General features: G+C 39.8%; 2 protein-coding genes across 6 annotated transcripts; one reads left to right on the top strand and one right to left on the bottom strand.

The window, feature by feature from the left end:
• Positions 1 to 6,030: 6,030 nt before the first annotated feature.
• Positions 6,031 to 8,344, top strand: LOC131016049 (50S ribosomal protein L27, chloroplastic). 5 transcript variants are annotated; one of them, XM_057944597.1, is made up of 5 exons: positions 6,031 to 6,165; positions 6,273 to 6,588; positions 7,814 to 7,915; positions 8,004 to 8,215; positions 8,247 to 8,344. In XM_057944597.1, exons 2-4 carry the CDS (start codon positions 6,295 to 6,297, stop codon positions 8,190 to 8,192), a joined length of 585 nt encoding a protein of 194 aa, XP_057800580.1. In that variant the 5' UTR covers positions 6,031 to 6,165; positions 6,273 to 6,294; the 3' UTR covers positions 8,193 to 8,215; positions 8,247 to 8,344. The 5 variants fall into 5 exon arrangements, with proteins under 5 accessions (XP_057800580.1, XP_057800577.1, XP_057800579.1 ...); XM_057944596.1 differs by having other exon boundaries at positions 6,047 to 6,191; XM_057944594.1 differs by having other exon boundaries at positions 8,004 to 8,344.
• A 1,677-nt stretch (positions 8,345 to 10,021) lies between these two features.
• Positions 10,022 to 13,658, bottom strand: LOC131016048 (protein NUCLEAR FUSION DEFECTIVE 4-like). The gene is made up of 3 exons (XM_057944592.1): positions 12,890 to 13,658; positions 10,940 to 11,868; positions 10,022 to 10,840 (listed from the first exon to the last, which is right to left on the bottom strand). Exons 1-3 carry the CDS (start codon positions 13,226 to 13,228, stop codon positions 10,333 to 10,335), a joined length of 1,776 nt encoding a protein of 591 aa, XP_057800575.1. The 5' UTR covers positions 13,229 to 13,658; the 3' UTR covers positions 10,022 to 10,332.
• Between the last annotated feature and the right edge of the window lie 2,262 nt (positions 13,659 to 15,920).

The following is a 15,920-nucleotide window of genomic DNA, read 5'->3' as shown; positions in this document are numbered from 1 at the left end:
ACACAACCTTATTACAATGATGCCAGATGCTCCAAATAGTAGTCACAAACCCGACGCACCAGAAGCTAGCCACCTGCAGACTGGCTTGAACTTGCATGGCCCAGATAATAGAACTCTCCACATCCTGGTTCGAGGAACCATCAAAACGGAACCAAGTAAAGAGAGAGCTCTAGACCTGCCTAGCTACCAAGAAATTCCAGAAAAGATGATCGATACCCTCCCCAGCCACTCTACAAAGCGGGCACCAGCCAGGCCCCTGAAACCCTTGACGACGACGGCCTAGAGTAATGTGCCAAGTAACAATGGATCGGCGAACAGGGATGAATGACGCCCAAATCCACTTGCCCCAATCCACAGATGGAAAACTCGGGCGCAGATGATCCAAAGCGAGAGCCGAAGTGACCTCACCAAAATAAGAGCAAGTCCAGGCCCGTCGATCCTCAACACTAGAAATGGGGACCGAGATGATATCAAAGGCGATGTCAGGAAAGGCCACCAAGAAGTCCAAAGTGAAGTGCCACGAGCCCTCATAAAAATAATCAGTAATCGGTTGCTGAAGATACTGCAGAACAATATCCAGGATCCCAATCCTGTCAATGAGTCTGTAGCCAAGCCAGTTATCAATCTAAAAGAGGATTGAAGAGCCCTGACCAGCACTACAAAAAGAGTCTGAAATCAGATCAGAGATTGTCTGTCTAGCGCCCAACCAAATAGAGGAAGTAAACTAGTGAGACCGAGGTCGAAGGCACAAGTCAAGGTAGCGCTGTCGAAAAAGGCGAAAACATATCAAATCCTCAGAGGTAACATGCCAACCAAGATGAAGCATAAACCCCTAATTGATATGAGTAAAAGACTTGACATTCAGACCCCTTTGAGGCTTGGGGGCACAGACTTTATTCCAGGAAACCGAAGAATGAGACTTTGACGTAATGCACGCCGTCCAAATGAAAGAACGACATGCCCTATCCAGGTCATGTAAGAGCTTAGCAGGCCACTTGTAGATCAGCATACTGTGCACCGTTGTACTGTAAATGACAGAAGAGACCAAAGAAATCCGACCTGCCATAGATAACTGCATCCCCTGCCTCTTAGGGAAATGGGCGATGATACAGTCCCGAATGCAGGCCATACGAGCAGCCGAAACCCTCCCCGCAAAGATAGGAACCCCTAAATAGAAAAAGGGGAAGGAACCCATCGAAAAACTAAGAGCCCGCTTGAGACGCATCTGCGTCGGGATACCTCTGCCAAAGTAAACCGTGGACTTGGCCTTATTGCAGGCCTGCCCAGAAATCGCAACGTAGATTTGAAAAATTGAATAAATCATAACATAGCTGCGCTTGTCCGCCTTACAGAAAAGAAGAACATCGTCCCCATAAAGAAGGTGAGACGGGAAGAGAGACGACCGAGACATACGCATCCGAGAAATAAAGCCCCTCTCCGCCGCATCCAAGAAAAGACGGCTCAGAACGTCCTCAGCAATCCCGAATAGAATCGACGACAGAGGGTCGCCTTGTCTCACACCACGAGAACAACTAAAGTAACCATCTTGTTCCCCATTCAGAAGAATAGAGATCCTGGCCGAATGGAAGATGGTTTGAATCTACTGTCTAAACAAATTGGGGAAACCAAAACAATCCAGAACAATGTTAACAAATGCCCAATTGAGGGTGTCAAAAGCCTTCCTAATGTCCACTTTAAGGGCTAAATTCTTCCCTCGAAGGGACCGCTCCATACAGTTGGCCCTCTCCGAAGCCAGAAGAATGCACTCATGAATGGAATGCCTAAAAATAAACTCAAACTGATGCTCGGAGACAATAGAGGCGGCTACCAAATTCAGGCGAGAAGCGAGAATCTTAGTGATAATCTTGAAGAAGAAATTACCCAAGACAATGGAGGAAATCAGAGATAGCCAACGCATCCGACGCATCCGACTTCTTGGGCAAAAGACAGAGCAAGTTGGCATTGAGGCCGTTGGGCTAGTTTGATTTCCTAGTTTAGTCCTAGATAGATTATTAATCTAGTCTCATCATGTTGTTTGGTATTTTTTTAAAAAAAACTCTAAAGCCCTACACTAATGCATGGCCCGTCCCTTTTTTCCTGTATGTTGGGAACCTTGTGGAATATCCTAACCCTTGTTTTGATGATACCAAAATTCATAGGACTTATTTGTAATAGACTAGAATCGTTTTTGAACTCAAGTGTTAGAGTTCGTTTCTAGTTTAGTTGCGGTGTCGAAGACTGAAGACTGAAGAACGAAGACTGAAGACTGCAGATGCCAACTGAAGTATCAGTTGAAGAATCAGTTGAAGACTAATTATTTAATGCGCGCAATAGACTGATACTAAAGTCAAGTATCAGTTGAACATTCCTCCTAGGACTGATCTTCCAACGTTCAGAGGAATCCACGTACGCACAAGTACAGCCGCATTAAATGCAGAGATCTCAATATCTTATCTCTGCAGAGGTCATTCCTATCTGGTGGTTACTTTTCAGAGATGTCACATCTCCTGTCCATCAAAGAGAGCCGTTTCCACACAGACAAGGAACCTCGAAGATTGAAGCCTCAGCCCAAATTTGAATTGCTCTCCAACGGAAGAAATCTTGAGGACGATTTACGCCAACGGATCTATTCAAGAGTTCTCCTACAAATAGCGCTCGAGGATCACTTCAACCTTCACCGATTCAACGACATAAGCTGAAGCTCTGCCGAAATTGCTACTCAGCCTAAAGCTTAACCGCCCAAAGCTTGAATCGAATAAGAGAATTCCAAAGCCAAAATCAGTCACTGCTGATTACATGCATTCTCTTAGACCCTAGGCATTTATCTGTTTACCCAGAAGCCAAAGGTCAAACTTGCTTCAAAGAACTTGTTCTTTGTAAGTATAGTTGGCACTCGTTTAAACCTCTCCCCCATAAGAGTGTTTGAGTGATTCGGAGTTCAGGAAGGTACTCTGAACTCTGAGTGAAAAGTCTGAGCACGAGGTGTGCTTAGCAGGGAAATCCTACGCGAGGTGTGTGGGTGCTGAAGAGGGGTTATCTTCAGTTTACGGTTGTGTGCACCAGGCAAGCACACGGGTACGGTTTGCAGTGCACCAGACAAGCACTTGCGGAGTGAATTGTTGGTCTGATCAACCAGCTGTGGATGTAGGAAAGGGTTTTTCCGAACCACGTAAAAGTCTCTGTGTTATTTACAGCTTTCAGTTTTACATTCATACTTGTGCTATTTCAATTGATAAAACTGAACACTGACTAACAGCAAAGAGAAACCTTAATCCAACAACTTGCTCCACCGAGGCTATTGCGAAACTAAGTTTAATTTCCGCTGCGTATGATATCAATCTGACTGAACTATCTTCTGATAGTAAGGAAGAGCGATATCATCTCTATCTTTGCAAACACGACTGAAGCCCTTATTTGAATCAGTTAAGTTCCAGTAACTTAACTGATAACTCATTACTGAAGAGCTTTCAGTATCAGTCGTCAACCCTGTTGGTCAAAACTGATTTCAGTAAAACATGAGTCTTTGTTTGCGTGTAAAGTTTCGTTTTAATCTCTGACTGAGATCCCTCTGATTGAGGTCAGTAGATAGTCTTAAAAATAGCCTATAGGTGTATTTCCCCCCCCCCCATACACCTATTCGAGACCCCCCGGACCTAACACTGTAGCTTTTAGGCTAATTTATCTTACCACTCCCATCAGATTATTAATCTTAAAATGAACAGTAGGAATTAATAAACCATTGATTCTCACTTTTGCCCTTATTTTCAAGATCTGAAATATCCTTTACGATTCTCCATTATTTCTTTTCTACAGTACGAAGCCATTGATCATCGTCCAAGCTTTGATTCGCAAATTGATGCACCCCTCTCGCGATTCAGGAGCGATTTAAGGTTGTATATTTCTCGCGATTCGGTCATTCAATTTCATCGTATTGTATCACAGGTTGTATATTTCTCGAAATTCGTCGATTCCTCTTCGTCTATGGGACGCGTCTGTCTAAGGTTTTTTTTTCTGCCCCTAATTTAGATAATTTATGTGTCCACTGAAGTAGAAGGGTTTTATTCATTATGTTTTAAATCATGTAGGAAATTTGGTTTTATATTCATTCTTGTTGGTTTTCCACATATGTCACTGCGACCTATACCCCCTGAGAAGTCGTAATTCCATCTCTAGCCACTCTTGATCTAAGCTGTAGATGTCATTGCTGAGTACATATTTTTTTATTATTGTTGCCTTTTGGAACTGATAGTGCCACCGTCTGAGCTGTGTGATTGCCTCTCGTAGTCTTTCGAAGTATCCATTGGAAATAATGCATAAGGATGTGAATTTAAATGATGAAAGTGCATTCTGCTTTGGGATTTTTTTTTTGCTGTTGCTCTCATTACTTTGATATCAATTTTTGGGTGTGAGAAAATGTACTGCTTATGAGACTTCTCGGCTATTATTGGCATTGCTTGATATAGCTAAGAGTCTATTATTTTACTTCCCACTTACGAACTTGCTCAGCTTGTTGGCCTACAAAACTATTTTCACCATGATCTGTTTCAAGTATGTCATCCATGTTCACACGGTATTTGCCATCTATTCCATCTCCTGTCATGTTGTTGCCACCTGCCAAGTTATTGTAAGCATAAAAAATGTCTTCAGCACTTTGTCCAGTTGCCATGTCCTTCCCAAAAATCACTTTCCAATCGTCTAGAAAAGGCCAAGGCTTATAGCACATGGTACGAGCATTACTATCACTCTGGCAACAAAACCATATATACACAAAATTATAGCAGTCTCATTTCCAAAATTTTAGTTCAATAAAAAGAAAGAGAACATACTCAACAATACCAATATATATACTGGGAAAATAAAAATTGAACAATAAAGCCTAACCATGACAGCTACGGTCAGAAACTCAGAAATCCAAATTATAAGATTAACTTCTTAGCCTTTTTCTGATGATTACCTTTAGAATTTGATCCCATTGATCATCGTCACAATCAATCATGAATGTTTCTTTCAGATTGAACCCAACTCCACTCAGCTTCAAGATTTGGGTTAGAGAATAGTAATTTTTCTTCTACGTACACAAGTTAGAGTTGATATGATGAGTTACTTTCAGGTCCGTCCTAGATAATTCTCTTTTCATCGTGTCTTCAAGCTTGTTAAGATACCCACCTCGAAACCCATTGTCTGATTTCCATCATTGAGCTACAAGTTCTTTAAGCGCTGCAAGAAGGGTGTCTTTCTCGCATGGGGACCAAATATGTCTGGTCTTATTGGTTTTGTTAGCCTTGCCACGACCTCCGCTACTACCAGTATTCAAATCTCACGAAAATGCGCAGCACCAATATTAGATAATATACGAATAAACGATTTTTTTGAAAATAGTATAGCTACATCAATGAACGATTTTCTCTACTGAACCACAAGGTTATGGTAAAACTGATAAAATTGACAAAGTAGAGAATCAATGGTTTAGCTTAGCAAATCGACGTCATCTCGCATGAACAAGTGATAAATGGACGATTATTAAACATAATGCCCTAATGCATTGCCAGAGAATCGATAAAGGAACTTACCTTCTTAGGTACAACTCATGTCGGGCAAAATTGAGATAGCACCGAACTGAAATTTACAGAGGAGATTAGTAGGGATGTGAGCGATTTTGGTAAACTTCAACAATTTCGCCGCTAGGTTATGGGGTCAGCTAAGCCATAGCTTGAGGAAGATCGAGAAATTCAGAAAAGGCAAAACCCTAGTCCTTTCCTTTTACTTCTCGTTTTTGTTAAGATTTGAAAGTGTGAGGATGAGTTGTAATTTTTTAATTTTATCAAGATTATTTTTATAAAGTTGTATCTTAGTCTTGAAGTTAAACAATGATAGCAAACAATTCGTTCGTGTTATCTAGGTTTTTAATTTTAGATGTCAAACACATTATATATAATACTAATCTAATAGAGCCATAATAATTATCTTAAATTTAATTAACTTAAGCTAATTCTGAAAACCAAACTAGCCCTTAGCTTATAAACTCGCCAAACGCACCTCATAAGATTATAAGAAGTAAAAATCAGGTGCTTCGAGCTCACATACTCCATCGATAAACCAGTCGATAAGGTTTTTATATTTTCCCCACACAAATCCCACCACTTCTGCTCTTCCATTTCTCCAATTGTAAACACACACGCCCCTTCAAAACTGTAAACTCAATTTCTCATTTTATCTAATTCTCATTTTATTACTGTTTGAACTGCCATTCAGTTTCCCAAATTTGTGTATAGGCGAGTTGATTTGCAGATAACAATGGCGGCAGTGAGTTTGAGTTTCAATCTGGCCGGGGCGTTCACAGGACTTTCCATCGGTTCCAGCTCGTCTTCTTCCTTTTTCAGAGGCGATTTCGGTTCAATTCACGTGGGGCAGAACGCCGCCGTTCTGCTTCCTATGAAGCCGCCGCTGACGATTGAGTCGGCGCACAAGAAAGGAGCTGGAAGCACTAAGAACGGCCGCGACTCACCAGGGCAGAGGCTTGGAGTCAAAATCTTTGGTGATCAAGTCGCCAAGGCTGGCTCCATTATCGTTCGGCAACGCGGCACCAAGGTCATTCCTTGATTCCCCTCTCTCTCTAATGCTGTGTTTTTTAGACTCTAGATTTTGCTGATGAGCAGCTACATAATTTTGCATTGGAGCATTATAATTTTGAGTTTTGATGCTTTGGAGTTGCGAAGGCACGAGTTTAGGGCTCATTTACTTTATTGCTGGATGAAACTAGTTAGGTTGTTTGAAAGGCTCGTTTATGTTGTTTTATAGCAGGTGTTGTAGTTTCATGAATGAATAGAACAATTGGAGGATGCAATGTCAAATTCATTATTGACTGCTATAAGCTATTGGAGATGTCTAACCTTATTAGTGTTATTTGTGATTGGTGGATGAAATGATGAACTGTATTATTGCTACATGCAATGGAGGTTGGAATGAACTTCACTAGTGCTACATAGGAGTATTAGATAACTTGCTTCAAGTGCAAATAGGTAATTTTTTTTCTCTGTGTGGAATGTAGATCTACAAATATTTTGAGCTTATGTTTGTGAATGTGATGTGGAGGTGTCCTTTAATCTGAGGCTATATATCCACTGTTGGTTTACATAATGTGTATAGGACAAGTAGCTGTGTGTTCTTCTCCATTACTTTGTTAGAGTATTATTTACTGAAAAAGCTGTGGGTGGCATTAGCTATTTTGTGCACGAGTCCTCCAAAATGCCGACTTGGAAGTTGGCAATGGATCCGGTTTCGTTTTTTTTTTTTTTTTTTCATTTATCCTTTTCCTAGAGTATTTTCTTATAATGTGGCTGGTGTAAGATAAAGAGATGCTATATTGAGTGATTTCCTCATAATAGGACTCTCCTCTTGACACAGCTGCAAAGTGTGCAGGATCGGGCATATAGCATTTATGAAGGTTGGTTTTCCTTTATCGGGCAGGGGGGGAGTTGGAGGGGGCATAGCTACTAACCCATGCCTACACGCGTAGCTTATCTCTCACAGCAGCTAATCTTTGATTTATGTAATGGCATCATCCTTCAAATTTCTTTTGGGAGGCCTTCTCGTTAGCTTGTTTGATGGATCAAGATTGTCTGAGTAATAAAACTCTATTTGTATTGATTGCTTTCGAGAATAACCTTTCTTGATTTCTTGCATTTCAAGAATCTCATCACAATTCACAACCTTACGGCTATGCAGAATTATCTTAAAAAACTACAAAGCAGGGCATCTTCGTTGAATATACTTTTCTTGTTAATCATATCACTTTTCCCTCAATTTTATGCAGTTTCATCCTGGCAACAACGTTGGGCTCGGAAGGGATCACACTATTTTCTCGTTGATAGATGGACTAGTGAAATTCGAGAAGTTCGGACCCGATAAGAAAAAGGTAAGCCTTCATCTTAACAGACTTGCAACTTCCTCCATTCTATCAATGTGGGATGTCTAATGTCACTCAAACTTGCTACGATAAACAGATTAGTGTCTACCCCCGAGAAGTGCAACCAGAAAACCCCAACAGTTACAGAGCACGAAAGAGGGAGTCGTTCAGATTACAACGCGAGCGAAGAAGGGCTAGGAGAGAACTCAGAGAAGGCATTGTGACTCAACCTCAACTGGTTCTTGCCTCTGCTGCTGAAGCCTCTGAGGATGCAGCAGCTTGTTAGCCAGCTTAAGGTTTTGTTTGCTTGTATTCAACAGTCACGAGTTGGTCTAATTAGATATTCCTTTTTGACTTTTGTGCTTATGTTAATTCATTTAAATTCTGGTTCGAACAAATTTTCTTGTATATGAAGAACCAGTGAAGGTTTTGTTTGAAGTTTGAGATGGATGCATTAGACCACCTCGCGCGAGCCCCATACCGCTGCGGGTGGAGCATGACAGATTGTTCAAAAAAAAATTCGGAAATTGAGAAAGAGTCATTGGAAAAAAAAAATTCTTCTATAAATACTACAATCTTAAGCATTCAATTCACACAACCTCTACAATCTTCTTCATCGTATTCTTCATTTTCAATTCATCTTCCTTTATTTTTGTTTTTTGTTTTTAAATGGAGCGTGATTGGAGAAATTGGTGGAATAACAACTCCTAAAATCAAGCGTCATCACTAGCAAATCCAAATTCGTCCGGCGGAATTTTGAGAGAATAAACTTGAACAATAATTTTGTTCAAACCGATGATGTCGTTGAGATACCCGTCATATCGACGACGATGAAACAACACGACGGCTACACTCCGTCGTAGATGGTGCTCATATGCACCTTATGGATCGAGGCTACACTAAACGCCGTCAAGGGAACCGATCAAAAGACTCACGTCTATTGGGGAGGAATCATTACAAAGTACAACGAGCAACAACCTCTCATCACCATTCCACGTGATGTGAAGCAAATCAAGTCGTACTTCCCACGCTTGGCTTGGCGTATTATTCTATGCAAAGTTTCAAAATTTCGCATCATCCGGAAACGACATCCACTCCGTCAAGCGTTTGAAGGGATCCGATGGCAGCTACACGACAACTTCCTCGAAGCTGAGTATCACAATGAGGCCAATAGATCAAAAGGCAGCGAAAAGAGACGAGGGGAAAGGAAAGAAGAAAGCCGAGACATCGGCCGAATGGGAGAATAAAAAAAAAAGAGTCGTTGTGGCCATGGAAAACATGATCAAAGTCATGGATATTTTCTCCCAAACGCAACGAGATTTCGTCAACTCCATCCTTATGAGCAAGGATACATAGCGAATGACTCCGGCCGAGTTGAAGTTTCATTAAAAGATGGTTGCGACAATTTGCCGTCGCTGAGGATGGTAAATTTTATTTTTATCATAATTTTATTTTTTTAATTAATGTAAGATTTAATTTTTATTTTAGTATAATTTTTTAAAATTAATTTAATATTGAATTTTAATTTTAATGAAATTTCTATTTCTAAATTCAATGTTTAATTTAATTTTAAAAAATTAAATTAAAATTAAAATTTAAGAACTTGAACATAGAGAGCCCTATTATAAGAAAATGACTCTTAAATGGAGGGACCATCTAAAATCCCTTTCAAGGGTTCACTGATGTGGTTGCTATTATAGTTTGATAGCTCTATAATATTGGTAGGAAAAAATTATAGTACCTGAAAAGTGGTAGGTTAGAACTTGGCACCAACCAGTATTCATTCTGCTCGTGGATGCAATGCATGTCATCCTACTTTTCATTCTACATGTGAAGATAGAGAGTCAATGATACTATTTTCGTTTCGTTTCAATTAAGTTGATTATTTTTTTTTTCGATACGGAATTTAAGCAATTAATGATTTAAATGTATTTGTTATAAAATGAATAAGGGATTAGATGTTTTTTCTTATATTTATTTCATATAAGAAAATTGATCAACTTAGAAAAATATGTGCGTAGTATATAATGAGTTTAATACCTATTAGTCTGTCTCTCTCGATCGAACAACACGATCTATTTAGTCAACATAAGCACAGGAAGTGAGCTTGGAAAGTAACAACACAAAAGCAAGAATAATCTTATTCAACAATCAATCTTTGGTCATCAAAATCTTGCCAAAGAATATGAGGAAAGTATTACCAAATACAACCACAAACATCATACTCTCACTCAAATGATTTCACCCAGTAATAATCAAAGAATACACCACAATGCTATTCCACCAACCGGATTTTGCTGCTAGCTTTGATTGACGTACAAATCATACAAATAACTAAAACAAGATAACATTGCAACAAACTGCAGACAGGCATACTGCCAACTCGAAACAAAACCCCTTCGATAAGCTCAGCAATATTCCTCACTTTACCTCCGGGATCTACCATAGAGGTTACGGTACACTGGCTTTGTTCGATGGACAAGAATCAAGCTCAAGATGATGGCAACCACACACAGCCCCGACAGGATCAAGGAAGTCAGGAAGAAGCAAACGGTACCTTTGCATTTCAGTGATTCTTCTGCTCTCAAGAAACTTGAAAATGAGAATGATATACCACGATGTATGTAATTTTGTCCGTGAGCTTGTTTCTCTGCTTCGCTGTCGTATATGGAACTTGCGAGAACACCTGACATTATCAAAGAACCTGCAGGGTTGGCAAGGGTAAGGAAATTGTATAGAGCCGCGAATTTTTTCAGACCAAACAATTCGGATGCAGCAGCAGGTACGATGGCCCAATGTGCTCCATAGCCAAGGCCAACGAGGAGAGTTCCAATGTACATCGACCCGGGCCATCCAAAAGCGAAGAGAAAATGTCCAATCGCCAGAAAGCCTTGAGCAACGGCCAAAGCTATAGGCCTTGGATATGCATAGTCGCTTTTAGAAGCAAAGGAAAAAGATTTAGTGAGAAAGAATTCGTGATAGATATGATATACTATCAAAGCATTGATTGATGAGTGTTGATGAGATTGTTACCTGACGATTCTCTCAGAGAAGTAGCCACCACCAATACGGCCTAAAAAGTTAAAGATGCTGATCATGGAGACGAAAACATGGGTGTTGTCATACCCAAGAGACTCGCTCATTTGGCCCAAGTTATCAATCACAGTCAAACCAGAACCGGAACCTAACATAAGAGAGAAAAAGATAAGCCAAAGATCGGCCTTAATCAATGCCTCCATCATAGTGAAATCCTCCCCCCGGTGTGGCCTTCGTTTCTTGATTCTTACTGCTCCTTCTGCAGCGGCTTGGGCTAGTCTCGACTGAAGCTGAGCGATTCTCTTTTGCCTCTCCAAAGCAGGAAGAAGATCTACTTCTTTTGGCTTTTCATCTTCCATTTCACTGAATATGATATCTTGAGAATCATCCCCAGATTTGCTTGACTCTTGCTTATCTGGGCTAAGTAGAAGTGCCTCTTCTGCTGGTGATTTTGTATCCCGAAAAAAGTTCAAGGTGATAGGGATGGCTATGGGGAACAACAGAAGGAAAAATAGAATCAGAGTGAAGATTGTAATGACAGTCTCACTCACGTAGACTAGATCTTGTACAAGCATGACCCCCATCAAGTAAGCAGCCAAAATGAGGCATACACCGTAAATGATTGAGAAACTGAACCCGTCAGATGATCTTATTTGCCTGTGACCTCCGACAGGCCTGATGATAAACATTAGTGAAACGGCCACTATTGTGGGACCAACTGCAACCATAAATATCAGAGAAGCTTGGTCGGGAGAATGCAACAATGCATATATCTGAGTCAAGATTGCTCCACTCAGCCCAGCAAACCCCTTGAGTATCCCCACAACTGGACCTCTGTTCTTTGGGAAGTTTTGCACGCAAGAGACTAGTGCTGCTGTATTGAAATAGGTCTCACCATTTGTTCCCACAAAAATAAGGATGCACATCTGCAAATGAAAGGATATAATCAGTCAATCCACAGGAAGAGAAACATGCCTTAGTAAATGGCTGCAAATATCAAATGTCAAGAACTTTTTAAAACTAGAAAGATTCCATCTTCTTCTTCAAACTTTCACATTGCTAACTGATCGGAACCACCAGCAAATTGACTGCTCAGCTACATTGTCAGATGATTAGTCACGAGAATGTCAGAGTAACCATTTACATTTCCACTCACAGAGATTTTAGAACTAGTTTTATTGCAGATAAAGCACACATCACCATTAGCAGATGATGATTAAAACAGGGATAGAAGGTCAACAGGATCCCCAACGTCTCCAATGAACGGAAAGTCATGAACACTTTTCTTCCATTATGAGAAATCACTTACTTTTCTAGCATCAATAAACTCGTTTAACAGAAAAAATCATTGCACTTCATGTGGATATGAATTCATCCCATGACTAAAAGTCATTGACGCAACACCTTCAGATCAATACATACTTCATCTTACTATCATGAGTTCTCAAGAAACACATCTAGAAAACAACTCATTCCAGATAAGGCAAGATCTATTTCATTAATCCTCAAGGAACATCTTAAGCCACAAGTTGTGTTACGGGATGAGGAACAACACAAACATAGTTTGCTTATGAAGAGGAAAGGAAGAGTGATTGAAGTCGAAAAAACACACAAGCACAAACTTCAATCCGAAATCAGCTAAGAAAGATGAAAGAAGCAAGAATTTGAGCTGAAAATCAGAGATCTAAATTATTCCATATTAATCATAAAGATATCCTCCTCCAAAAAAAAAAAAAAAAAAAAATCATAAAGATATCAACATCGACTCAGCTGGCATCATTCAACACCTTGGAATCCCAAAAAAAGTCCAACAATCAATATTTGATATGCACTATTATCTTCAAATCAATTCAAAAACACCCGATCTGAACTAAGGCCAAAAGTCAATGGATCCAAAAGCTGTAGAAACTTGACAAAAGAGTGAAGAAATCTAAAAGAAGTACTCACAGCCCATAATGGCAAGACAGGACTTCTCCCAGTGACAACGAGCCAAACCCAACCATATCCAATCAGATTCTGAATCGCCCCAATCAACAGAACACCCCACAACGGCAAAACCTCGGATAAAATACCGGGTAAAAATCCAACGCTGTCACCTAAATCTTTCGCCACTCCCAACCTCGCAACCTGCCTCTGATTATAGCTCAAAGAGCTCTTGATCACCGGCGATATGCTCCCGAATACGTACCCAACTCCCCCGCATGATTGCACCCACATTGCAGCCACAAAAACCAGCCACCGATTGTTGAAGAACGATGTAAACTTCTCTCCGAAATGGCCCATCATCTTTTTTTCTCCTCTCCCCAATCAGCTCCCGATTGAATCTGAAAGCTTTGAGCTTTTCTCTCTGTCAGACAATTTCACAAACAGTTGGCGTGTGTGCTGAGCTGATCTGATTTCTTTGACAATAAAAAGGGGATAAATAGGTTTTTTCCGCCTCCGCCTTTTCCACGAGGGGCTGTGTGGAAGGCGTCGAGCGACAATCGTGGTCGTGGATGTAATTGTAGCTTAGTGGAACAGAACGACTGAAACTGACCCCTGATTTTATTTTATTATTACAACCTACTGATTATTTTTTTGTGATTATCATACAGAGACGGATACAGCATGTGAAAGTGATGCTGAAAAATACAAACTTTCTCACTCTACCATGAAATTTAATAATGCCAAAAAAACAAAACAAAAAGAAACATGAAAATCATCTGACGGTCTAGACTGTTATAAACTAGAGAGAAGCGAGAGAATATAGTAGAGAATACAAATATCGTTATTATGAAGTTCACAACACACCCATATTTATAGGTGTTAAACCAAGTGTGAACGTCCGGTGTGAACGTTCACACACGTCTGGTGTGAACGTTCACACACGTCCGGTGTGAACGGAGGACAGTCAACTCCGGTGGCTTGAAGATGTCAAGTGTTATTCTCCCTCTAGGTTTCTTGGTCAACACACATAAGATATATCTAGAAGATATATTTACAACACTTCCCCTTGATTGACCAATCCCTAAAAAATGTTGCCTCATTAAAACCTTGCTAGGAAAACCCAATGGGACAAAACCTAGTCGAAGGAAAAAGAGTACAACTGCTTCCCCTGAACTTGAGATCATTGAATATCTTTGAGTCGACGTATGCCGATCTCGTGTACCAACTTTCTGAATGTCGATGTTGGTAATGTCTTGGTGAATAAGTCCGTCAGATTTTCACTTGAGCGAATTTGTTGCACGTCGATATCGTAACCCTTTTGAAGGTCGTGTGTGTAGAAGAGCTTTGGAAAAATATGCTTCGTCCTATCTCCTTTGATGTATCCTTCCTTGAGTTGCGCGATGCAATCAGCATTGTCTTCATATAAAACAGTTGGTTTGGCCTTTGATGAAGCTAACCCGCACGACTCTTGGATATGACTCGTCACATTTCTCAACCATACACATTCTCGACTTGTTTCGTGGATTGCAATGATTTCAGAATGATTTGAGGATGTTGCAGTCAAGGTTTGTTTCACAGACTTCCATGATATAGCAGTTCCACCACATGTGAAAATATATCTAGTTTGTGACTTAGCTTCATGTGGATCGGATAAAAATCCTGCATCCGAATACCCCACTAGAGTATTATCAGAATTTTCTTGATAATATAATCCAAGGTCAATGGTACCCTTTAGATAACGTAGAATGTGCTTAACACCATTCCAATGTCTCAAAGTGGGTGCAGAGCTAAATCTTGCTAGAAGATTAACAGAAAAAGCTATATCTGGTCTAGTATTATTAGTCAGATAAGTCAATGCTCCAATTGCACTTAGATATGGTACTTCAGGACCATGTATCGTTTCACCCTCTTCAATTGGTCGAAATGGATCTTTCTTAGTATCAAGAGATCTAACGACCATTGGTGATGCTAATAGATGTGCATTATCCATATAGAAGTGTTTTAACACTTTTTCTGTATATGTGGATTGATGGATAAACGTACCTCCACGGATACGTTCCATTTGCAAACCAAGACAAAACTTTGTCTTTCCCAAATCTTTCATCTCAAATTCTTTCTTCAAATATTCAGCAGTTTTATTGAGCTCTTCAGGAGTCCCAATTAAATTTAAATCATCAACATAAACTGCTATGATTGCAAATCCACTTTCGATTTTCTTAATGAAAACACAAGGGCAGATATCATCATTCTTGTATCCTTCTTTCAAAAGATACTCGCTCAGTCTATTGTACCACATACGACCAGACTGTTTCAACCCATACAACGATTTTTGCAGTTTAATTGAATACATGCTTTTGGGTTTTGACTGAAATCCTTCAGGCATTTTAAATCCTTCAGGAATTTTCATATATATGTCAGTATTTAATGACCCATATAGATAAGCAGTCACTACATCCATAAGGCGCATATCAAGCCTTTGTGACACAGCCAGACTAATCAAAAATCTAAAAGTAATAGCGTCCATTACTGGAGAGTATGTTTCCTCATAATCAATTCCTGGTTTTTGTGAGAAACCTTGTGCTACGAGTCTTGCTCTATATCTCGTAACTTCATTTTTCTCGTTTCTCTTTCTAACAAAAATCCATCTATATCCAACAGGGATTTTAGATTCCGGAGTTAAGGCTATAGGCCCAAATACTTTCCGGTTATCACAGGAATTTAATTCCCTTTCTATAGCTTCTTTTCACTTTGGCCAATCAAGTCTCTGTTTGCATTTAGCAACAGATGTATGTTCAGGATCCTGATATTTAAAACTTCAAGAGCTATATGAAAGGCAAATATATCATCAACAATGATATTTTCTCTCTCTAGTATCTGATGTAAATAATTTATTGAGATCTCATGATTTTCAGATACTTGTAATTCTTTAGGAATTACATCACTTTCATTTGATTGATTAGTCGTTTTCGTCATTGTTTGGTTTATATCTTGCCCCTTTCTTTTTTCTAGGCATAGAATCTTTGGAACCAACTGGTCGACCACGTTTTTGACG

Source organism: Salvia miltiorrhiza, chromosome 3, assembly GCF_028751815.1.
Source record: "Salvia miltiorrhiza cultivar Shanhuang (shh) chromosome 3, IMPLAD_Smil_shh, whole genome shotgun sequence".
In the NCBI taxonomy this organism is placed as follows: Eukaryota; Viridiplantae; Streptophyta; class Magnoliopsida; order Lamiales; family Lamiaceae; genus Salvia; species Salvia miltiorrhiza.
Note: the sequence above shows the minus strand (reverse complement) of the source record. Positions and strands in the feature narration are given on the sequence as shown.

Bases quoted from the DNA above. Each gene is read 5' to 3' on its own strand.
- LOC131016048 (XM_057944592.1), bottom strand. From the start codon at position 13,228: ATGATGGGCCATTTCGGAGAGAAGTTTACATCGTTCTTCAACAATCGG. The intron at 11,869-12,889 runs GTGAGTACTTCT...TTTCATTTGCAG, and splicing joins CTGTCTTGCCATTATGGGCT to ATGTGCATCCTTATTTTTGT. The intron at 10,841-10,939 runs GTAACAATCTCA...TGCTTCTAAAAG, and splicing joins TTCTCTGAGAGAATCGTCAG to CGACTATGCATATCCAAGGC.
- LOC131016049 (XM_057944597.1), top strand. From the start codon at position 6,295: ATGGCGGCAGTGAGTTTGAGTTTCAATCTGGCCGGGGCGTTCACAGGA. The intron at 6,589-7,813 runs GTCATTCCTTGA...AATTTTATGCAG, and splicing joins TTCGGCAACGCGGCACCAAG to TTTCATCCTGGCAACAACGT. The intron at 7,916-8,003 runs GTAAGCCTTCAT...TACGATAAACAG, and splicing joins TCGGACCCGATAAGAAAAAG to ATTAGTGTCTACCCCCGAGA.